The sequence below is a fragment of the Opisthorchis viverrini genome, assembly GCF_000715545.1.
Source record: "Opisthorchis viverrini unplaced genomic scaffold opera_v5_126, whole genome shotgun sequence".
NCBI lineage: Eukaryota > Metazoa > Platyhelminthes > Trematoda > Opisthorchiida > Opisthorchiidae > Opisthorchis > Opisthorchis viverrini.
The window spans coordinates 497809-523332 of record NW_008751787.1 but is presented as its reverse complement, the minus strand read 5'-3'; the positions used below and the strand labels follow the sequence as shown (position 1 = coordinate 523332).

The following is a 25524-nucleotide window of genomic DNA, read 5'->3' as shown; positions in this document are numbered from 1 at the left end:
CGTGCACTGTTGCGGGATGTTGTGCGAGGAAGGTTAGCAGATGACGGAATCATCATCAAAAACAGATCAGTGTTGACACTGATGCTTCGCTGCCGTACAGAGAATTCCGACATCCTAGAGGGTTCCAACAAAATGCTCCGTCTTACTGAGCCTGAACAATCAAAATACTACTGCTGCGTAATTGCGGAGCAACCTGGGAGTTGTGAGGTCATTATCTGAGGAATTGAAGATATCCGGTACGCTTTAGCCGCAGAGTAGGATATTTGCTGATAGTCGAACAGCTTGATCATTATACTACCATTGCTGGAGAGTATTCCGCAGCGGGAAGTAAACGTTTCGATTGTACAGTTACGTAAATTTGACGGTTCGAAGTGAACCATGCTCAAAAAGCCAGTCTCCACAGATAACTTTAAACGGCCTAAAGCACCAACCAACTAATTTCGCTTGACATCGCCCACCCAGTTGCGCCTTGTCTGAACGTCACTCACCGACAAGGATCATTGATGAACAGCAGAAATTAACGATTTCTACTTCGGGGTGTGCTGCGCTTACACCTGAGTGAGATCATATGGGTCGATTTGATAAAATAAAAGGCCCCACTGGAGTTTGTATAACTATATGAAGTCGTACTCCGGCTATATCCAGTCCATGTTAGAGAAGCGAAGTAATTTAACATGATTACCCATCGCCAAGTGTTTCGGCGCGCCAACTAAAGCACGCTTGGGGTAATCGCCCAATAAGCCATGTCGGCACATATGCCTGCTGTTGCATAAGCCACCCCAGACCGTTGGCGATTTTGTGCAAAATCCAAATATCAATGGCGTCCATTCCAAACCAAATAAATCACCATGTGAATAATACACTTTCCCAATTAACACTTCAGGATGGGGCAGGGAAAGGAAGGATTAGAACAAGCGAACCAGATAGAACTCTACAAGTGTTGCATGGCTTGATGCCTGCAATACACGTACATAATCCAAGTGGAGAGAGTGCAGAAGGGTTGGATGGAACATTGACAGTGAGTAAAAAATAAACCAAGAGGCACAGCCTGCCCAGTTCTAATAAAAGTGTTTTGACGACGAGGCGGGACACTGGAATTGAAAAACGGAGTGAATGTGGCTGTTTGGTTGGTTGTCTTCGGCATGCGGGGAGGAGAAAGCACGACAAGTGGAAGGCGGGACCGCGAGTCAGAGCAAGTAAATGATGCGCTTGTGTCAACAATCAACCGAGAGATCGAAGAATGGGATGGCTCAGGACATGACACAGCTGATGCGCAGTATGACTGGTTAGTCGTATCAAGGTCTGACGATAGAACTGCCTTCCATCGAATCACACATGCACGCAGGAACCAATGACAAGGAAATCAGTTCCATAAACACCGAATCATAATCGGAGGATGGCCTATAATACAATAATGACGAAGTCACAGAGTACTAGTGGCCCAGGATTGTCCACGCGAAACGAAGCGAGTACAAAACACCATGGGACCACTTGGAATATGTCTGTCAGAGCGTGTGTACAAACGAATCAGGGTTACGCAAGCTGCGTTGTACAAAGGCGATGGATAGTATGTATACAAGTGCACTTGCCAAGTCAGAAATCTCGGATAGGTTTGTTTGTGTGCGGGAGAAGTCACTTATTCCGAATGGGAATATGTCCAGAGACGGAATCTTTGGGGTTACTAGACTTTGTCCAACAGTCCAAAGCGTCAGTCGATATAACCTTTTTATCCAATAAGGATTTTTGCCAGATTTCAGTGGAAGCTGAAAAGAGACGAAGGTATAGAATAAGTAAACATGAGAAAAAGGCTGTGCATGTCACTGGAGTGGTACAGAATCACCCTCACTGCGTATCCTAACATAGATCAAACTACTTGACACGGACTGAACATCGCAAGCAATGTACTGCATAGATTGAGCAATCAAAATTCACCAGAAGAGCTGTGTACAAAGCTTTTGTCCATAGCTCCATTCAACGCCCAATAGTCCGAAGGGAAGAAGTGCCGCTTTATTCGTGTCCAAAATTCTTAGTGCTAGACCATATCGACCAGCCTTAGTTTAAGCGTAACCATCAATGACGGGCATTTTGCTCAGATACGCATCGTTGCTCAAACCTAACTTCATGAAACAAGAAATGAACCCCGGGGAGCTGCTTTCAGGTAGCAACCGATCCCAGTAGCGCGTATACCAGATTGCCTAGCGCCTGCTGTTGTGCGCTGGCCTTAGGTTAGGAGAGGTGGGTCGATCCCGCTGACAGCGCCTTGCTATGATGCTCAGAAATGTTCACTTCAATGCTCTCAAAAGGTACCTTAACCCTGATTGGCCCCCTCAGAAACATGAGGCTTCTTCGAACTAAGTCCCGACAATCACCTTTCGGAGTGCAAGCCTTATTTATTCAACAGCTGGAAATGGTCAGCTCAAAAAAACAGGGACGGATCAACTGGGATAAACTACGTCAAAACCTAGAAGACAGAATTCTAATCCAAGGATGACAAAAACTCACTTCCGCTGTTAGAGCACTCGTGGAGGGCCTGAAGAACCTGTAGTTCTCGGTCAGGATTATGATCAACCAGAATGCCAAGACCGGTTACCCGATTATCAATTTGCTGACGCGATAGTCCTACATGCGGGAGAAAAGTGTTGAAGGAAAGCGGGGTAAACACTATAGCATTAACAAGACAGCAAGGCACGTAGTCCGGCATAAGGGAGCGAGCAGCGGGGATGCAGACTAGCCTCTTGAAAATTCAGACTCGTTAAATTCGCTGATTATTCAAACGGCAAAATTAGTGTCAACAAGGACAGTCAAGCTGGCTATTCTCGAGTTTCTATTGAGCAGGTGATAACACACTGCATCGGTTTAGAGACCTACAGCTTTTCAAGGTAATGATCTCGATCAACAGCTGTCACCTTGACGTGATGGTTCAGCCTAATTCCGGCAGTGATCTCGTAAGCTAGACTGTTCAGGATCTGGCTATTGGAGGTTCAACGGTATCAAGGCCAAAAAAGAGCAATCAGACAAACAGCAGAGAGCCTCCGTACCAGGGGTAATTCTGATGCGAGGTTTGGGAGTGGAAGCGACGGAAACGTGAAGGCAGTGCACGTGTTTGCTGCGGGCGACTAGCATGTCCATATGTTGTCGCCTTCCAAAGAGAAAGGCCGTTAGGAAAAGTCCTGTCTAAAAGCTGCACACTCTAATCGCCCAACCAATGACCATGACCATGGCCCATTATTCAATAAGGGTGAACATTTAGAACAACTTTTCAATCCAGTTGTGTGGATCTTACAGTACGGGACCGCGGATACTGTGAGGTGACAATTTAGTCCCAGTGCGAACAGACATTCCGTGGTTAAACGGTCGTAAAATTTAAGATGGTTCTAATAAATTCGTTTAATTTCGGGGTCTGTGAAACTGGCTTGGTAAGTTGGTCATCAACCCACTAGGGCGGCCTTGTTAAGCGAAAGCGACTGCGGACGACCGTACGCTGAGCACCCAGTGTTAGAACGGGAGCGATGGTCGGTTACTGATTCAAGACATTGATAACTAATGGCGGTATAACTAAAGTCCATGGTTGGCAGTGTTGGAGGGGGGATTACCCGACGACAGTTATTCCGGAATTTAGCACTGCATGAAAACGGCTTGTGGTGGTGTATGTACGTGCCAATTTCAATCCAACGCGCTAGGTTTGTCCATTCGTATATTCAAGCCCGCGAAAGCCGAAAAGACATCCGGAGTTGTAGCTCGCCGTAATGGGACAGTCAACGTGTCGCAAAAGTAATATTTGACGGTGTCAGAACTAAAGGCGATTAGGGCATACACAAACACGAAAGAACATGCGACGATTAACCTCCCATTCGTGAGGTTCTTACAGAGACGTTAGATTCATGGGGGTATACATCGGAGGCACCCTAAGGTCTCCAACTACTGCAATCAGTATGTGTGAATGTCAGGAAATACATAAAACCTTTAACACGAATGTGAGCGTTGCTTTACCGGGTGCTTCCCGAACCGCAACCAATCGATAAACTCAAACTGGTCACATAAATGGGGACTTCGCGTTCAGGAATGCTTCTCTTTTTGGATAATCGGTATGAAGTCAGACTGTACTCTCGTTTGTGTTGCAGCTTGTATCCCAGCAGCTGAGGCGACCATTCATCGCCTGCAATATTTTGTTGTCGGTGAAGTTTACCAGCAATAGCAGCAGCAGTTTTGCTACCGCTAAGCAAAGTGGTTGACCGGATTTAGATTAGTTCGAAATCTGAAACACTGATTTCGACGTTCAACTGTGTACGTCCCAAAAATAGACATTCTCGATTAAGGCAAGGAAGATTGTCCCACGTGGACGACGCACGAGCTGAAGTGTCGAGACTGATAGGGAGAAACGGACAGAGACCATTCCAGGTTTCACCGCCTCATTCGTTGGCTAAGCACTAAGAACAAGTCAGATAGCACAGTGTCCAACGCACCAAGAGCTTCACATTTGAATTGATGAAATCAAAGTATTCGGATCACGATTGTTCTTCCGTTGCCTTGTATAGACATGAAGGACTCGTTCACAGTGACAAAACTCATGCGGGACATAAATGCAATGCAGAATCATGTGGCCCAAGTTCGCCAAGGAAAGAATTCAAGGCAAACAAGTTGTTTCATGTGCAACATGGAAACAACTACATTCTCCGTTGTCAAGAAGACGGGGCACAAATTCACTGTCACGGATTATGACAGACGGGATGTGGGGAAACCGGGAACCTAAGCCAAACACTTCAGAATGAAAATGCTAAATCCCTGGTTGAAGAGCGGATTCCAAGGGGCATTTGAAAGTCAGGAGAGCCGCAGTCTTCGAACATTTCATGCCGACGACTGAGGGCTGCATGAGCGAAAAAGTGCATCTAACGTGTTCTAGTTCCGTTTCGTTTGAAACTCGTTATAATTCTGCTTGCATACAAGTTTCCTAAACTATCGCTACCACAGACTGGATTATCCGTACAGCCAACAGTTAGACAACGGACACCTCTAGTGCCCACCTTACTGATCCTAAATTAACGCTCTCCGCACACCCATCAGTGCCATCCCAGAGGGGCAAGAGCTGTGATTTTGATTGTAGGACAGTATATCCACAAAAGGGGGCGAGATCGCGAAGGTGGTTAGAGCGAGAACTTACTGACCAAAAGGTCCGTGGTTCGAATCCGACCTCCGCCACTCGACTTCCCCTATCTAGGCTTGGGCAACTTGGCAGTATCCCAGCCCTCGTGCTTCCTTCGGGTGGCATGGCAGCTAGGCACCGGAAGGGTGCTACAGCTGAACGCATATCCACAAAAAGTACTTTTCGATAGGGGGTGACCAGGTTGGAGGTTCTTAGGGGAGATGTTATCTCTTATAATGCAGATAAGCTGGAACCGAACCACTTCGCCCTCTTCTGTGGAGCGCACTTTCTTGGATGAGAGCACTCTATTTATAGTTTTTGCCTATCATCGAATAGTGGCAACATTTAGTTTGGCCCCACAAGACTTTACCTCAAAAACTCAGGTACCAGGCATCTCAGATTAACAAATAAAATGAAGGTTTCTGAACGACGGACCTCATTAAACAGTTCGAAAATCTCTGAAGCAGTTCAGGAATGTATCTAGGACGTACTGCAATGCCTATGGTAAGTTCGAGTAGATTGGAAGTACTGTTGTCTTCCGTACCCACTTTAGGTTATAGGGTTTTGGCAAGGCGGAATGGCATCAATGCGAAAAGTTCGGGTACTGTCAGCTTGAACAATCTTCCCGGAGTTCCGTGTAAAGTTTAGTGTGTGGCAGCTGGTATATGGTATGGCTGTTAATCGACATGAACATCTCCACCCGAGTCGTCTGAACAAGTGTCAGATGTATGTACCTCGAGATGCAGCATTCAAACTCTTAATAAAAAACAAGTCTCCTGGAATACATTAGGAATGAGGTGAAGCATTGACATCAACAACAGTTTTTTTCTGCCGTTGATGGTAATACACCAAACAGACGCAACGATGTGCAAATCAGTAAGAAGGTACGAAATCTTACCCTTGGATTTTGATATCAAGGTTCTTGCGCATGAGCGAACAAAACCACCGGGTAACTCCGGTCTGCACAAAGATTTGAATAAACTGGTGAACTGCTCTAAAGACGTGGATGGAGACGCAGCAAGATCGGTGAGTTCTTTGAGTTTCATTTCGAGCGGATGTGGGGATAAAGTGAATTCCACAGAATGCCGTTTCACAAAGTTTTCCACATCGGCTGCTGGCACGCCTAGTCTAGACCATTCTAATCGCTGAGCGTGGAACTTAGCCGCAACACAATCTGGACCCAGACGGGAAGCACTTAGGGCAAGACAGTGAGCAAATATTGAAGCGCCCCGTCCCTCAGATTTCAAGATTTTCAACACTGATAACAGGAGAATAAAATTATCCTGATCCTTCTGAATTAGGTGTTGGAGAATTTCAGCAAGATACCGCCAACCATGAGGGTAGTCCTCTAGCCAATCGCCCGTGCAGTTAGGAAGATATCGGTCAAATCTGGAACAGAAAAGGTAATGGTTACAAAGACATTGTGCAAAAAATCAACCAACAGATTACATATTCCGCGAAGAAAAACATTCACAGATTTTGTTTGATTCACAGGATTTCCGGAGATTTTGGCGGACAGTCAGTAGTTCAGCAGTACGCGTGTTTAGAATTAGGACACAAATCGCAACGTGTTAGATGGCGGACTAGAATTTAGGATTTGCTACTAAAACCGAATGTTCAGAGGATACGTTCAGGGAATAAAAGAGTTCTTTCGAACCAACCGATAATGTCAACCCGAACTACCACACAGCTGCAAAACATATGGAGGCCTTCATGGGATCAACAACTGCTCACACCAGTTGTCGGACTTTTCGATACGCTACTTCAGCTTTCATAAAGAAGCCATGAGATAACCTTGTTGCTAGCGTGAAAACCACCATATGCAGTATCGATCCATCACGACCGCACCAAAACTGGAATGGAACAGTTCTAACGAAACCCAAACCTTATTTGCACTGCGTGGCAAATCTGCGGAGGTGGCGGCGTAAAGAGTGTGCGAGTGAGGGGACCTGGTGCCGGACTATGTCAAGCATTCTGAGGTGCCTACACCTCCAACAGCTCAACCAATCTGGAAAGAAACGGACAGCACGAACGCCACTGACATTGATTAGCCGCCACTTCTTGCAACGTCTCCAGCCAAGCACAGACAGGGTCACGGAGACCCATCCTGGAAGGCGTACCACACCAACAACACCTAAACTCTTCGTAATTTCTTTCACGCCTTTCTGCCAAATCATGCGCTGTTTACCTCGAGGTCTGCGCCATCCTGGGAACAACACTCGTCTCAGTAGACGATGTCATGGTGAAGCCGAAGAATGTACACCACAAAGCAAAAAACTGTTGTTCGTAACGACATTCTATTCAGAGGGGATAGAATACGGCGGAACTAGGTGGTGCGAACATCTACAAAAACCCCACGAAAGAACTAAAGACAAGTGGTTCCCTGGTATGTGAACGCATCTATCATTCGAGCAACGTACCCAGTCCCAACACAACCAAAGTTAGCCTCGCACGCAGATATTTCATGACTTCACGACGGTAAAACATAGAAAGTAAAAGTGGAAGAACAATACCGAAAGCCACCGTAGCAATCACTAGAGGATGACTACAAACCGTCCGTGAAGTGAAATCACAAAATCGAACCAGATCAAGGATATACGTCTTTCGCCTAAACTGTGGGCGAACGCTAACGAAATTGCGTCAACTTAGTGAAGCTGATCTAAGTCATCTTTGAGAGACCATAGACACATTTGAGCAAGCATACAGAGCAGCGGACTTAGAGGTGGATTATACGCAACTGCACATGACACGTTAACCGCATGACGGGAAGTTCTGTGATCTGTCGGAATAAAATCCGTCTAAGCCGCACTAATTACTAAAAAAAGGCAACTGAGGTGACTGGCCCAGTTCGGTGAGACGAACCCGCTAACCAACGGCCTCATTAGTTGAAGCACATACCAGGGGTTCAATTAGCAAGCTCAATTAAGAACTGCTCAAATATGGAGACAAGTCAATATATGTTGCTGGAAGTGGGAGTCAACTTCACCGGCTTCATAACAGTACCTTTAGTTCCACAAAATCACTGAATATCCTATGCCAATTAAAGATGGAGCCGCACTAAGATAGCACAGACCGCGAACGTATCAGGCCTGGGCAACTGCTCACTACCAAGTTGCGTGAACCGCAGGGTGTTCGGAAGGAATGACGAAGCCGCAGATGCACACAGTCGATAATATGAGGGTCGACACAAGATTAAGTTATACATACAAAAACCAGGTGTCCCGGAGTTACTAAAAACGGTAGTTTGAAAAATCATACTAAGACAACGCACATCAATAGTGTAGCTTTGGCCCAGGAGCTCCTGATCACTTACAAAGAAGGTAGTACACAGCACCATGGAAGTCAAAGCTGAAGTCAGGCATGGTTCGAGGAGTGTCCGGCTAGTTGTCCCACCATGTGCTGCCCGTTAGAAACAAAAAATCGGTCAACAATGAAAGCTGGTTCGTTCGCCGTTCACCGTACCTTCCGAGTGCGGTGCGTCAAGCCAATGATAGCCTAAGAGTGACACTATCCAACCAAGAATGGGTGTGCACAGCTGTGGCTGAATGTTAGTACATAACCTTGAGCTATCATCTAACCGTGTTGGCCAACTGACCACTTTACTGAACGCTTGTCACTGCTTGGTTGGGCCAAACAGCAGATACCTCAAAATAATGAAAATTGGTACGCACCAAGAGTTCCGACACCCGCTCCAATTCGTTGTTCTGATCAAGTTTGGTTTCTCATCGTGCCGTCCTATGCTCACTTCACAAGGACACTTGAAACTAACAAATTGGAAATTGGTCACATCCTTTGAAGAACTATCAGCGTCAAAATTTAAAATCCATTGAAAGCGACAAATGTTAGGAACAGACGCGTTTATAACAGTTTGAATTGAAGCAAAAAAACGACCAGAGGAAAAGAATGCTAATCGCCAGAGCGGGGCCTATAGTCAGAGGGGTATGAAAGAAATTGCGAAACATTTGGGTGCAGACGGTGCTACATGCCTTTAAGGATGGAGACCGCACTATGCCTGATTGGAGACTGCTATGTATGACTGCTAATGGCGTCAATGGCGTTCTTGTGGTCAGTTCCGACTCACTGCGCTTGAATGTATCTGGAGGTGCAGGAATCTCGGAATGATTGTGGTAAGCTAGCACTATATCCCTTCACTGTCCACCTTTCTTCTTCACAATAAAGCTTTCAGATAAATGACCGTATGGCAGCGAATCATCAGCGTAGAATACTGATGTTATGCTGTCAACGACTATGATGACTGATGAGGCTCAAATCTGGATCTAACCACTCGAACTCCTTCATCATCGACATCAACCCTTATGCGTCATATGACGATGGGGAATGTCCTAGTAAACAGTCGAATGAAAAGAGATTTAGTGGGAATGACCGCAGTCAACAGCGTGACCACACAAGGAAACAGCAACGAGAGAAATACATCTGAGCATTATATCAGAGTAAGACAGTCGAAATGGACCCAACGCCTTTTGTGAGCCCTGAGTATAAGGTTTTCGTCGTCACTGATTCGTCAGCTTAGCGCTCGTGAACATCAGGCGGGATTTCCACAGGGTAGAGGCTGCGCCGACCGGAGTAATCCACTGATTTCCTGCGGCAGTGTGTGCGTTTGCTGATTCGCCTTTTGTAACCAAAGAGCTGAAATAGCCGACTGGGCTTCAATTGAGTGATTCAACTGCCTTTGAAACTGGTTGCCCATCAAATACGAGATGTTACAAGTCGTACTACTTATTGTGCCATAAAATTTATTCCAGTACTATGGTTAAAAAACGCGAACCATTCCTTGTTACTGATTTCCTGCGGCAGTGTGTGCGTTTGCTGATTCGCCTTTTGTAACCAAAGAGCTGAAATAGCCGACTGGGCTTCAATTGAGTGATTCAACTGCCTTTGAAACTGGTTGCCCATCAAATACGAGATGTTACAAGTCGTACTACTTATTGTGCCATAAAATTTATTCCAGTACTATGGTTAAAAAACGCGAACCAGTTCCTTGTTAGCAAGGAGCAGTTAGGAGTTGGTGATGGGATCCGAAGAGAAACTTGGTACTTAAGGGCGCCCGCGTCATGTCTGCACAGGTCTGAACGCCAGGATTACTGTACCGAGACCAGAGTTATTCCTCAGTTCACCTGATATCAAACAAAGCTAGCAGACGGACAACGGTGCAAGAAACTTACGCAAGAAAGATATCGTTGTTACTGAGGATCCCCCTGTTCAGAAGCTGCAAGCACATAATTCCCGCCGCGTTTCTTGTTTGAGATTTTTCGTCCATCAACTGCTCCAGCACACCGTGTAGTAAGGCTGACCGTTCGTCCGGTTTACAATCTTCAAAAACGGTGTACTGTAAGACAAACAATACTCAGTAACAGTGGGAAATAGCTACAATAAACAAAAGACAACCAAAAAGTTCGTACTTACCATGCTGTCTTCGTTCGCTTTCAGCATCGTCAAGACTGTTCGTGCGCAACCTAGGTTTCGCTTGAGAACCGACTCATAATCTTCCTTTGGCCTCACTGTTTGTGCGAAGGATACGCCTGGCTGACGGAACGAATGACCAGCAGGAGGTCGGGAAGTTCCCTCTCTACAAAGAAAGCATTTAGTGTGGAGATTAAACGATGACTGAACTGGAGGACATGAGTGCTATGAAATCTTCGCTACCAGACTGCACTCGTGGGAGGCACAAAGGCTGATACTCCTAGACAGCAGCAGTCGAGATGCGGGGGTGGGTTCCAACCACGGATCAATATTTTTCTCGCATCAATCAGAGCTACCTCGTGAAAATAATGAAGGGACTAAGTCTAATGCACAACTTTAACTCAATGTAATCAACTCATGTCACCGTATTGAGCAGCAAAAGGACAATAAAGGTGAGTCAATTCTATTGCTAGCGGTTTTCAGTATGGTACATGCGCAGTAATTGGACAATCGCTACTAGAAAAACCCATTATAAGATGATTGCAATGTTACAATTTCCGTGTGGTTCCAGGTGAGAAAGCGTGTTCACTTTGCGATTTGCTAGTTCTCAGGTAATGCTTTGTACAATTAGAATCAAAAGTGAGGAGTGAAGACGGATGGTGTCAGCAGCTAGACTGCTCCGAAACTCAATCTATGTTATGAATAGTCACTAGAATGAATCCACTAAAGGCACAGTATCACAAACGCGTAAGTCATTAAGGTACACCGACAATTAGTAGAAATCCTTTGTGGATTCACCATTGAAAGTCCCACAAGACCTGCACAGACTTTGCTGACCTGGGTACAGTTTTGGTATCAAAGACAGAAGACGATAAAATTTTGTTTGTTTCATCTTCATATTTCCGTATGTTGCGTATCCCCTCCGCTGTCCACAGCCATGAGCTACATCCATAAGTTCTCCTACCCTTTCATACATCGCAGATGAACCCGGTGCCAACAAAGTCTATGGTAACAGTTAGTTTCTATTCCCTTGTCCACCAGGTTGTGCTCCTTCATCGCACATCGAACCACGCTCAGCACGTCACCCGTAAATGAAAACCTATTCACAAACTGTACTTAAATGCTTCAATTCAGGGTCACGCTTATATTCCGATGCTGACACGTCGCCACCAGACGCAATTTCAAATATACCCAGCCGGTCATGGTCTACGTGGGAAACATGTTTCGCATCTGCAGAGCCTTATACCAGAATAGTGCAGCATCAAGGCGTCTCCACGGTCATTCCAAGATGCCTGACTTCCATCCCGAAACCAACGAACGCGCTGAGAAGGTAGCTGACGGAGGACTGCACTTCAAGGACATATCCAGACAGAAGGCTGCAATGGATTGGCAGTTTCTTACAAAAATCGAAGTGTAATTTTCATTGAATTATAAATAGCGCAAACCAAACGTCGAGGTGGCTGTAAGTAAAAGACGAATGCTGTACTGGATTCAGCTGAGCGATAGATCCAGCGTGCTAGGCTAAATAGGGTTGACCATACTACACATGTAATTACATTTGGTGCCTAGTTAGCAGGTGCGGTTGTACGGCAACTAAGCATCAGTGTTGAACACCGACGATATGCTACCGATATGCATTTGGGAGCGGTGCAAAGCAGTGAGCAACAGGACTCGTTAAAGATAACGATTGCTTTGGTAGCGCAGATGCGGCGCACAAAACATTGATAGTAGGTCCGTCTACCTCTAGTTTCCCNGCAACTAAGCATCAGTGTTGAACACCGACGATATGCTACCGATGATGCATTTGGAGCGGTTCAAAGCAGTGAGCAACAGGACTCGTTAAAGATAACGATTGTTTTGGTAGCGCGGATGCGGCGCACAAAACATTGATAGTAGGTCCGCCTACCTCTAGTTTCCCCATGGTTGAAGCAACGTAATGATCCATCACGCCGTTGGTTACAAGGAAGCTACTGCTCTTGCACACAAAAGCAGCTTGTACCGGAGTAATTCTTATATGTATTTTCCAGAAGCTTCTCTTCGGTAGAAAGCAGGGCCGCGGAAAAACTCTTGAGCCTGACATCCAACAAGGATTTCATGAAAAATTTGCTGTTTCTTCGTGTGGTGCCTTACACATCGTCGCACAAGGCAGCTTCAGCAGGCAACTCTTACTGTCGTTGGGGTAGTGTCACTCAGACTGTAGCCACCGGATGGGTTGCACTGGCTCTGATCCAAGTGTCGTAATATCCTCAGGGTACTCGAATGCCACATGGTAATTTCCTGGGAGACTGTGAAACTTTCTATATTGCCAAAAACAACACGGAATATTTTCAACAATTTTGAGGAATACTCCACTATGGTGCGGCCACACCTCGCATGCAAATATATCAGCAACGTTGTCATTACTATGCTTCGTTGAAATTACGAGGCCATCAGTCACATTAAACGATATTGAAATGGCTGTCAATGACTTCAATAGTGACATTCGACGTGGTGCGAGGTCAGTTTGGCGGTTCGATGGGACCACGACCACAGTTCTCCTCGTGCTGAGAGATCGAAGGTAACTAAGAATAGACCGATGTACCATTTTGAAAAACGGTATCGTCGTTAAATGTGGGTAGCCTCTAAAGAATGAATTTGACGAGGCCCTTGCAGCGCTCAAAATCTCAAGCGAACACCTTCTAGGCAGGCATATTTTGGTTCTGGATACCACCCTCGATTTTCTTATGTCCAGAGAGGCGAGGGACTCAATCAACTAGAAACGTTGACTATCTCGTCATTCTAATCATCATCAGCAGCATGCTTTTCGTGATGGTTCGCTGTCATAATTCGAGTGGAGAAGTGGTAAATCATTTGAAAGAGAAAAAGTGATGGCATCAGCAGTAGCCAGTTTTCGATGTATGCAACAAGTATGCCGATGAGGCTGACGGTGCCAGATGACTGCCAACGGGGTAAGAGTTTATTTGTGTGAAGCATGCCCACGGCACCTACATCTATGCGGGAAGACGACTAAGGTCATCAAACAATGCCTTTAGCTCTTAAGCCTGACAGCAAGGCAGCGCGAAATACAAGTGCATTTCAGACGTCTAACCATTGACCCATATGGTATCACAGATTACGCAAGTGTCCTACAGACACCATCGATATAGCTCGATGCCAGGCGGAGGTAAACAAACTATCAACCCACGGTAAGGCACAATCTCGTCGTCACGGCGGCATCTTGTTACATCCATTTCAAGCCAGTAAAGGTCTTTGATAAGTTTATGTCCACCGACACATAGTTGTTGAGGTTTTGACTTTTTGACCAGTGATTTCAGCTGTTCGGTTGTTGAAGCAAGAGTTTCCATCACTCGTGGTCATATGAGAGGTGTCTGTGCGCCTACACAGACCATGGGCATTCTGGTGAGTTATACACTCTTTTCTATATGCCTCCCGCAGGAATTTTGTTTGAAGACGGATCGATTGATCCTGGTTCGAGTGTGGACCGTCTGGCCTAAGTAGCGTGTGCATACGCCAAGGCAGGTTGGTTCACCTTTCTCTCTGTGTTAGGAGGACTGTCTCTTAACAAACATATTCGGATTGTTGACTATAACCTACGTTTCAATGCCCAACATTTCCTTCTCTCTTTTTCAGCCTTTCATTGGACTGCTTTGTTCCATTCCATTCTTGATTCTTTAGAATCTCAATATTGGCTTTTCAGTTGCTGCAGCACAATTTCCTCAGGACTATTTATCTTCTCAACTCTGTGTGTAACTGACAAGGTTGATTGACTGATCAATAGAGGACATACCACTGGCGACGGGAACCCTTCACGAAACCAAGAATGTCAATTTCAGTTGAGGAGTTGAAAGCAATCCTTCAACGACAAGCGCAAGTTGAACAATCGCAATTGCGACTTATCCAGTCTCTCACTTCAATCATCATTCTCTAAACTTCAGTTTCATCTCAAACTGGTAGTTCACTACCCTTTGCGGATTCCATTGCTGCAACTATAACTGAATTCCACTGTGAGCCAGCATCTGGTCTCACCGCTGATTCGTGGTACAGCCCGACCTAAAGCTGCCACCTTGACATGGTGGTCGGGCTTGAGTGCTGCAATGATCCCGCGGGCTACACTGGCTGGAACTTCGTTCCACAAGGTACAACCATGCCAGGAAGACCAAAGTGGAGCAGACAGACCAACAGCAGCGTTCACCGATGTTTTTTTCGGGAGTGGGGATAGGTACAGTGGGCTGTCAAGTGGGGGAAGGGGTTGGAAAAGGAGCTATGCATTGAAGGCAATAGCTTGGATGCACGAGCGCCATTGAGGGCGCGACTGGGCCATATCTGACAATGTCTCTAGCCATTGATATGGGCCGTCTCAGGGTACCCATCCAGGAAGACGGCAGTGACCAACGCAGCTGAGTTTGCTGGTAATTGCTTTCATACTTCGTTGCCAAGTTATTGTTTGACCGCCTCTGGCTCTCTTCCACCCTTCACGTGGTTGTGCGAAAAGAGCCCTTCGAGGAAGTCGGTCGACTGGCATACGCAACACGTGGCCAAGCCAGCGCAACCTATGCAGTGTGATCAGTTCATCTATCGAGGGTGAGTTATTTCTCCCGAATACCATTCGACGTACTTCAGAATTGCTGATCCGGTGTTCCCACCAGATTCGGGCAATGCTCCGAAGACATCGATGGTCAAACACTGAAAGTCTTTTGACGTCCTCGGCGCGCAGCGGCCAGGTTTCTGATCCATATAGTAATATGGAGCGCACCGCAGCATTGTAAACTCGACCCTTGACAGAGAAGCTGATGTCACGCCTACGCCACAGGTGGCGTAGGTTCGCAGAAGCTGCTCTGGCCTTCCCAATCCGGATGGAAATTTCATCTTTCGTGAGACCACCGGGACTGATACAGCTGCCCAGGTAAACAAATTTGTCTACCACCTCAATCGGTTCATCCGCAAGCATGAGGCTAGGGTTCGAGCCCACCCAATCTTGCAGTAGCACTTTACACTCTGCAGGTGTGAAGCGCATGCCGAACCGCGACGTAGAATTGTTCAGATTATTTAATATTGTTTGCATTACAACGGGATCAGATCCCAGAAGAGCTATGTCGTCTGCGTACTCGATATTTGTTATTGAAGAGGAAAGGTGAAAGAGGACAGCCTTGTCGGACACCACTGGATGTGGTGAACTCAGGAGAGCTTCCCGTAGACCTTTACACGGCCGCGGGAGTTGGCGTACAGCGCCGTAAAAAGGGTCAAGATAGAAAGGTGTTATTTTGTTTAATGTTTGCGGGCAGCGGGGAGCCTAAGGCCTTTCGGTCAGATGGCTGACAGTCGAACACGACCGGTTCACTAACTTTATCCTTCCACAACAGACGGTGGAACAACATCGCGAAATTTTTGGTGACCAACATTCACTCTTTAATGTCCGATACAACTCTCAAGTTGGCCAAGCGTGATGCCGACGATTACGTTACTTTTGCTTTACTTACGTTACTTTTACGTTACGATTGCTATCCAAACTTGAGCACGAAAAAGACATTACTGTGAAAGACCTCACCACAGAATGCCAGCGCTTGCGCAATCTCAAGCGTGATACCGCAATAGTACAGCAATAGTCGCGATCGCCTACTTCCAGCAGTGTTATGACATTGAAGCGAACCACCGTCACTCCTGGGGAAAAGCCACCAACATGATGTTGGTCATGTGGTGAATGGCATTATGCACGTTTTTGTCCATTCAAGAAACGTCAGTGTCAAGCACGCCATCGATGGGGCCATAAAGAAGGCTTTTGATGTACCCACAATGCCAAGTCACCATTAACCCCTAAGGACGATAACAGTCCGATGAGAGACTCAACCAAAAGGCGTGCGTACAAACAACGAACACAATCCAGTTCTGTGTTTGCTACGTTTCAAGTTGAATTTGAATCCCGCAGGAAATACATAAGTTTCCATCAACAATTTCCCGATCCGTTTGCAGCTTGACACAGCTTCGGATGTTACATTGATCTCGCGTTCAGTTTGGGAATCAATTGGGAAACCTGTTTTGTCATCCACGAACCATCGGGCCAAAAGTACCTTTAAAATTAACTGGCAAATTGTCTTGTGATGTTATTCAACAATGTGCACTTCTCAGGAACATCTCATTGATTGTCCGAAATTAAACATACTCGGACTCGATGGGATCGTGAAACATTTCACAAACACTCACGACTAGATTCGCTGGTGTTTTCAAAGAGGGCCTTGGACGCTGTACTAAACACAAAGCTACTCTCAAGCTTTTGTCCGATACTAAACTAGTGTTAAGACCAAAACGTCCCGTTCCGTTTGCCTCTCACGACCGTGGAGGATGAACTTGTTCGTCTCCAACAGCTCGGGGTTATCCAGCCAGTGAATTATCCGTCTTGGGCTGCTCCTATTGTTGTCGTCAAAAAGGCAAATGGCAAAGTACGCGTATGTGCTGATTATTCAGCTGGACTCAATGCCATACTTGATTCCCATCAATATCCATTTCCTCTTCCGGAAGATTTGTTCACCAAGTTCAATGGTGGTAAACGCTTTGCTAAACTTGATCTTGCTGATGCTTACCTTCAAATCGAAGTTGATGAACGCTCCAAAGAAATCTTGACCATTAATACGCATCGTGATTTATTTCAGTTCAATCGCTTACCTTTTGGCGTGAAACCTGCACCAGCTATATTCCAGCAAATAATGGATACCATGCTCAATGATTCTCCCGGAGTTGCTGCATACTAACATGACATCATCATCGCTCGTGCCAATCAAGACGAACTGCTACATTGATTACATTGCGTGCTGGAGCAAATTCAACAATATGGTTTTCGCCTCCGTGCTGAAAAGTGTGAATTTTTCCTCACCTCCATTAAATACCTGGGGTTTATCTTTGACGAAAATGGTCGTCGTCCGAACCTAGAAAACATCTCTGCCATACTTCAAATGCCAGCACCGACGTATCTAACAAATCTAAGTTTGTTCCTTGGCTTGGTCAGCCATTATAGCATTTTTCTACCAGACATGCATTGTGTACGCCACCCACTAAATCAACTTCTACAAAAAGATGTTCCATGGAACTGGTCACACGATTGCCAATCTGCGTTTGATAACATGAGTCACAACTTAGCTCTAACTTGCTTCTCACACATTACAATCCAGCTCTGGACATTACTGTGGTTTCAGACGCACCCAATTATGGTAATGGAGCAGTTATCTCTCATGTGTTCCCTGATGGAAGTGAAAAAGCAATAGCCCATGCAGCCAGATCCCTGACAGTTACCGAACGCAATTATGGACAAATTGGAAAAGAAGCTTCAGCTATAATTTTTGCCATCAAGAAGTTCCACAAAATGCCATATGGTCATTTCACGCTCATCACCAACCATAAGCCACTCCTCGGTATTTTCGGATCAAAGAAAGGTATCCCTGTGTACAAAGCAAATCGCTTGCAACGCTGGGCAACAATGCTCTTGGGTTACGACTTCTCCATCAAATACCAATCAACTGATGCGATGGGCCAAGCTGACGCATTATCAAGGTTAATGGATTCTCAGCGTCCACAACCCGAAGATGCGGTTATCGCATCAATAACAGCGGAACCGGAAGTAAATACTGTGCTTACTGCAGCGATCCGCGCTCTACCAGTCGCTTCTGCTATGGTTCGCGACGCCACTTTTTGTGATCCACACTGGCCTCTAGTATGCCCAGATAAACAGATTCAACCGCTCTATCAACGCCGATCGTCGCTCTCTGAGGTCGATGGTTGTCTGTTGTTTTCAGAACGCGTGGTTGTGCCTTCAGAACTCCCAAACAGTGTTCTCAAACAGTTTCATTTTGGACATCCCGGTAACAACCGTATAAAAGCATTGACCCGTAGTTATATGTACTGGCCAGGCATGGATAAACAGTTGGAAGTTGTTCGGAAGTGCTCAAAATGCCAACTCTGCGCAAAAGCACCTCGCTAAACAGAATTGTACTCATGGCCAACTCCGGAGTCTCCATGGTCGCGACTTTACATTGATTTCGCTGGACCCATCAATGGACAGCACTATCTGATATTGGTCTATGCCTACAGTAAATGGCCAGAAGTATTCAGCCTGACCCATGTTACTGCTTGTACTACTATTGCCAAACTACAGAATGTGTTCAGTCGCTTCGGAGTGCCGGATACTATTGTCTCTGACAATGGAAGCGCATTTGCCTCGGCCGAATTCGAACATTTCTGCAAACAGAACAGCATCACACATGTTAGATCACCACCGTTCCATCCATAATCAAATGGTCAAGTGGAACGATTCGTGGATACTTTCAAAAGAGCACTCGCCAGACTCAAAAGAGAGGGACCACACCGGAAATAATCGAACAGAGCGACACCAAACATCACCGCTCCAAACGGTCCCCCCCCCCCGCTGAGGTTCTATTCAACCGGAAAATCCGCTTACCCATCGACGTCATTCGTCCAAGCTAGCGTCCACCAACAGCGAGAAACCAGTTTATCCGGCATCACGGTGCTGTGGTTAGTATATTTGTACCCGGACAATCTGTCCTAGCTAAGGACTATCGTAGTGGTGTGGAAAAGTGGACACAAGGTAAAATTGTGTGCAGTGTTGGAAAGGTTATTTACGAGGTGGACGTGGATTCCTTCACCTGGGTCCGTCACGCAAATCGGCTACGCCCTTCCTCTCTGCCAACAATTCCACGGTTTCGCATAACTCTCATCTTCCGCTCGAGATTTTCATGGATACGTTTGAGTTACCGCAAAACCCCGTAATCCCCCAAGCCTGCTGTACAGTCTGAAATTTCGATAAGTTGCACACCCAGAAGATGGACCGACCGGATCAAAAGCCTGTCATGCGAATGCAAATGAACCCACGACTCCAGTCGTATGAACAATGACTTCAAAGGAAAGGTGTTAGGAGGACTGCCTCTAAACAAACATATTCGCATTGTTGACTATAACCTACGTTTCAATGCCCAACAGTTCCCTCTTCTATTTCAGCCTTTCATTGGACTGCTTTGTTCCATTCCATTCTTGATTCTTTAGAATCTCGATATTGGCTGTTCAGTTGCTGCAGTACAATTTTCTCTGGACTATTTATCTTCTCAACTCTGTGTGTAACTGACAAGGTTGATTGATCAGTAGAGGACATAACACTCTCTCAAGTGAACTCGATGTCCATTAAGCCTCATTTTACCCGAACACACCTTTGAGGCGAACTACTTTGGCGACATACCAATCAAATGTCTTTTTTCATTTAATTGGATTGCGGGAAAGCCAGGCCTTTTTTACTCTCAGTGGTCGTCCAGCTGTAGCAACCTTTCGAAGCCCTGCTGTCATGCCACCCGAGGAAAACACGAGGGTTGATACTACCAGGCTGTTCAAGTGAAGACGGGAGCATTCGAGATACCGAGGTTGGATTCGAACTACGGATTTTCCCGTCAGTAAGTTCGCGCGTTAACTACAGAGTGATCTCGCCCCAAATTGGGAAGACCAGGCTAAATTCTCCCAACTTCCGACATCTGTCGCACCGACGTGACATCAGCTTGATTGTTGGGGGTAGGTGTACGGTGCCGCGGCCCGATCTGTCCTATCTCATCAATCAGAGATGTGGCTGGTGCGTGCGGAAGATCTTTGGATACTGTGTTCGACTATCGGTGCCTTTCAGGCACTGCGCAGGTCTGGCAGAAACATCGACTAAGTAATGCTGCGGTGGGTCAGATGGTTTTGGGGAAAGCTCACTCCCCTTCGACAGACCAACTAGTCACAATCCATAAGTTACGGGATGGTATTTACTCTCGGATCTGCCATGAGCATTCGCGGTTAGTTGCATGCCCCTACAGACCATGTATATCATCAGTCACCCTGTTGACATGAATATTCGTTGGTTCTCAAAGCTCTTCATGGTTTAATGGTAAATCACTCACTCAATTTAGCTTAGTGTCTGAATGAATGAAGCTCAGCTTTTGAGGCCTCGGCCATCTCTGTTCTTACTCTGATTGCCGCCGTGCTCCTTGTTTCGTCAATCACATGATAGGGAAAATTCTCAACGCACTTCACTAGTAAGGTCAGAGTTGAGGGACGCATCGGTATGACGGGATTTAATCCGCCATAGAATGACACGAGAGGAACAGCGCCGTACTCACCACGACGTTGCCGTCAGCTACCAGAATTACACTTTACAGGCAGTAATAGACTGCTGTCCCCTACACAGGACCTGTAGAATGTGGTGAACCACCGCAGAGGCGTCCATTAAACTAGGCTGAGCAAAACATTGCTAATACTTTGGTCACTGTATCGATGAGGCTAAAATGCAGGTAGCTTTCGTACAGTGATCTATCATTTTTCGCTGGGAGGCATAGCCCAACCTATATGGTCAGGTGAATAGAGTTTTCCATAGCTTGTGGACCAGCCTGAGGAATACAGATGCGGGGTGTTACCTACAAGCGACTTCCTGGTCTGGATTATCCACCAGTGTCAAGAGTTGCTACCGACGTCCTGCTGGAAACATTAAGGCCGTAGGCGATACCTCGTCAGATATATCCGAAGTGATTGGGCAGTTGACAAAAGCAGTCCATTCGTCCGGAATTCCACCGTCAAAGCTCGGAACACACAAGTTCCCAGAACTAACGTCCACCTTAGTCTCTTTTCATCACGAAGAGACGATCTCGGCGTGGTGTGGCGGTTTACGTACCTCAGCAACCCACTCAGCTATACTGGGGGATACCCCCGAGACACTGTGTCTCATACCAGGTTGGTCAATGGTTAGAGGTCTGACAAACAGCCTCCTGGCCCTTCAGGTTGGGGGTTGGGACATGTGGCGACTTGTTCCGTCGAAATGGCAGAATATTTGCATTTCCGCTGCCTTGCGGTTATTCTTTTGAGCAAACGACTATGGTTGAGGACCCTGATAGTCCTCTTGTCTAGGTGTGGGCGCCCTGGCAGTAGCCTAGCCAAAGCACGACCATGATACCCGCCCCCTAGCAATGAACTCATGCCACATCGGCCGCCCAAGGTTCCGACGAATCGTTTGGCAGCTGAGACTGGCGGATCCGGATGTTAGATGAACTTACCAGAATCGTCTTCTAGAATCTCTACCAAAGGCTCCACTATCAGATGTGAGCTCAGACGGACGAGATTGCCATCTTTTGCATAGTGCTCGGAATTTAGCCTGTGGCAGGGCCCCACGACGTGCCCGCGACCACTAAATATCACACCGAACGGTGGCACTGCTTAAATTTCGCAGAAATATCTCAGCCAATCTCGAAAGTAACCTGGTGCGACGAGTCCTCAGACAGCGCTTGTCTCATCTGCTTGCTTGCATTTGGGGAAAGGAGTCTATCTCAGGCAACTGGGGAGAGTCAGTGATTGCGCCCATTTTCAAAGAGAACCGTAGTGAGTGGTAACCACAGGGGATCAGCTTGAGCCCGGTCGGACGAGACCACTGGCTTTACATGCGCCCCATCGCCTTACGGTGGCCCGTAAAACACTGGCTGGAGAGCAGCAAGCGCGATTCCGACCTGCCAGGGGTCACGATAACCGACTATGTACACTTCGCCGGGTGCTTGAACAAATTCAAACGTATAGGGGACTCACAATTCTAGTATTTCGGGACATTTGACACAGTTGAACAGTCTGTTCTTTACACGCCTGTCAATCAAGCAATGCCCCGGAAGTTTGTGAACCAAATACATTCTTTGTATTCTCAGACTTCCGGACGTGACAGTATACGACGAGTTCTCCAAAAGCTTCCGTACACAAAGCGGTGGCCGTCGGGGATGCTCACTCTCTCCATTCCTTTTTAACTTCGTGATCGATGAAATAATGAGACGAACTCTGGAGGGTCTTGTTGTATACTTGCTCCGTTTTTCAAACGTTTCATCATTTATTGCTAAATCACTTTCTTCCGTTTCCAGCTCTCAGTGTCAAAGTTTCGAATGAATGAAGCCTAGCTTTCGGGCCCTCAGTCTTCTCCATTGTCATTCTGATTATCGTTGCAATCCGACCCTCGTCGTACACAACAATTTATTCATCAAAAAGAAGTTTTCTTCGAAAAATGGATCGATTCGATACCGACCTCAATACTCAAGACTCGGCAGATACCTGGGAGAATTGGTTTTGTACTTTCACAAACTTCCTAGAGTCAATCGGTTCTCATTCACCAGATAAAGTGAAAACCTTGTTCAATTACGTCTCCCCTACTGTTTACCGATTCATCAAAGACTGCAAAGACTATGAATCAGCCATCGAAACCTTGCGAGAAATTTACGTACAACCGAAAAATGAAGTTTTTGCACGGCATCTTTTGAACACTTGTAAACAGGACGGAGTTCAGAACCTTGATCAGTTTGTGCAGAAGCTTCGCAGTTTATTGCCGGACTGCCGCTTTACAGCCGGCAGTGCAGAACAGCACACCGATGAAGCGTTACGAGACGCATCTATTAGTGGACTTTATTCCAATACTATACGCCAGACTGCTGGAACATAAGTCGCTGGATTTTAAAACCGCATACGACCAGCAAAGTTCCTCGAACTAGCGCAAAAACAGTCGTCGTTTTTGCCGAACACTCAACTCCCCTGTGCCACCGTATCGAAAGACCCGCCAAAGTCTCCACGTTCTCAAACGCCATCGCACGAGCAGGCGACTGCTGCCAGTGTGGGGTCTTCATGTTTCTTCTGTGGCTATGCTCGTCACCCGAGATATAGATGCCCCGCTAAAGATGCGACCTGCAAAAACGGTGGGAAGAAAGGGCATTTTCAAAAGGTATGCAGATCTACTAGTCTGCGGAACACCTCATCTGTTTCAAGTGCGCTATCTTACGTCACTGCAGCGGCTCCCGAGTGTCTAAAAGAAGCAGTCACCGATGTGAAAGCCAATGGTGTCCCGCTTCGAGCTCTTGTTGATACTGGTAGCTCAGAAAGTTTCATTTCCGAAAAGGTAGTCCGTCGTAACAAGTGGTCTGTACTACCATCGTCATCTGAGATAACTTTGGCATCTATCCAGCACAAAAGCTTTACTCTTGGACATTGCTTTTTAACGTTGCAACACAAACAAAACAAGTATCCCTCTTTCAAGTTTTCAGTATTACGTGACCTCTGTGCAGATATTTTGCTAGGACATGACTTTCTTAAGCTTCATAAGTCCCTGGAAATCTCATTCAACGGTGACAAACCTTCTTTTTCCCTTTGTGGTCTAATTGCTGCCAAAATTGAACCTCCCACTTTGTTCGAGCATATTGACCCAAGGTGTAAGCCAATCGCCATAAAGTCCAGGCGACATTCTGCAGACGACGAGGCCTTCATTGCTTCTGAAGTAAAGCGTTTACTTGACCAACACATCATTGAACCCTCGAAGTCCCCATGGAGAGCGCAAGTGCTCGTCACGACAAATGAACGACAGAAGAAGCGAATGGTGGTTGACTATAGTCAAACTATAAACCGATTTACGCAACTAGACGCTTATCCGCTCCCCAGACTTGAAGATTTAAGTACTAAAATAGCTCAATATCGTATTTTCAGCACGCTTGATCTTGAAAGTGCGTATTATCAGATACCCATTAAAGAAAGCGACAGAATCTACACGGCTTTTGAGGCTTGCAACAACCTCTATCAGTTCCGTCGAATACCTTTCGGAGTAACGAATGGGGTAGCCTGTTTTCAAAGGGTAATGGATGACATAATACGCGCCGAACAACTTACCGGGACATATGCGTATGTGGATAATGTTACCATTTGTGGAAAGAATCAAGAAGAACATGATCGAAACCTCCAGCTTTTCCTCACCGTAGCACAAAAGTACGGCCTTCAGTTAAATCACGATAAAAGCACGATTTCCACCACTAAGCTCAGACTCCTCGGCTATGAAATTACTGAAGGTGTCATCAAACCAGACCCTGAACGCTTCAAGGTATTGCAAGAACTGCCCGTTCCGAACGACATCAAGTCTCAACAACGAGTGGTAGGATTGTTCGCGTACTATTCTCGTTGGATAAGCCGTTTCTCGGATAAGATCTACCCAATCACTCACAATACAACCTTTCCTGTCCCTGAATCTGTTATAAAAGCATTTGAAAGTTTGAAAAAGGAGTTGATGGATGCAGCCTTGGTCACTATCGACCCGAGAATACCTTTGGTGCTCGAAACTGATGCATCTGATGTCGCGATTTCTGCTACACTCAATCAAGATGGCAGACCGGTCGCATTCTTCTCACGTACACTGTCTGCCAGCGAAAAACACCATTCCGCTATTGAGAAAGAAGCTTGCGCAATTGTCGAAGCAGTGCGCAAATGGAGGCATTACCTACTCGGGACCCATTTTAAAATCATAACTGATCAGCGATCCGTTGCATTCATGTACTCAACACAACAAAAAGGGAAAATAAAAAATGACAAAATCCAACGGTGGCGGATGGAGTTGTCGCCTTTTTCTTTTGACGTTACCTACAGACCAGGCATAGAAAACAAAGCTGCTGACACGCTTTCTCGAAGTGTCTGTGCGAACACTTCATCTAACCTGGATCTAAAACGCTTACACACAACCCTGTGTCATCCTGGAGCAACACGCATGATGCATTTCGTTCGTGCCAAGAATCTACCATTCTCCCTAGAGGATATCCGACTCGTCATTAAGCAGTGTCAAGTGTGTGCGGAACTAAAACCACGTTTCTTCAAGTCATCTGGCGGTACCCTCATTAAAGCCACACAAACGTTTGAACGCTTAAGCATTGACTTTAAGGGACCACTGCCTTCGACGACTCGAAACAAAAATCTACTGACGATCGTAGACAAATATTCCCGTTTTCCGTTCGCCTATGCATGTCCAAATATCAGTTCGTCTACGGTGATATCATGCCTTGAGCCACTGTTCGCACATTTGGCCCCGCCAAGTTTCGTACATTCGGATCGTGGCTCATCATTCATTTCGGATGAGATCAAACGATTTCTTCATGAAAAAGGTGTAGCCA

The 25524-nt window shown here is 46.2% G+C and overlaps 2 protein-coding genes across 2 annotated transcripts in view; one reads left to right on the top strand and one right to left on the bottom strand.

Annotated features, from left to right (window-relative positions):
- Positions 1–1295: 1295 nt before the first annotated feature.
- The window catches only part of T265_06361 (hypothetical protein), a gene marked incomplete at both ends in the record, with an annotated part of 30267 nt that continues 6038 nt past the window's right edge, over positions 1296–25524 (bottom strand). Inside the window, 7 exons of the mRNA XM_009171602.1 lie at positions 1296–1401; positions 1637–1763; positions 2503–2605; positions 5896–6529; positions 10324–10487; positions 10565–10723; positions 15315–15513. Coding sequence (XP_009169866.1) covers positions 1296–1401; positions 1637–1763; positions 2503–2605; positions 5896–6529; positions 10324–10487; positions 10565–10723; positions 15315–15513 — 1492 coding nt within the window. The remainder of the gene's footprint in view (positions 1402–1636; positions 1764–2502; positions 2606–5895; positions 6530–10323; positions 10488–10564; positions 10724–15314; positions 15514–25524) is intronic.
- Positions 4538–4750, top strand: T265_06360 (hypothetical protein; the record flags this gene model as incomplete). The annotated part of the gene is made up of 1 exon (XM_009171601.1): positions 4538–4750. One exon carries the CDS (start codon positions 4538–4540, stop codon positions 4748–4750), a length of 213 nt encoding a protein of 70 aa, XP_009169865.1.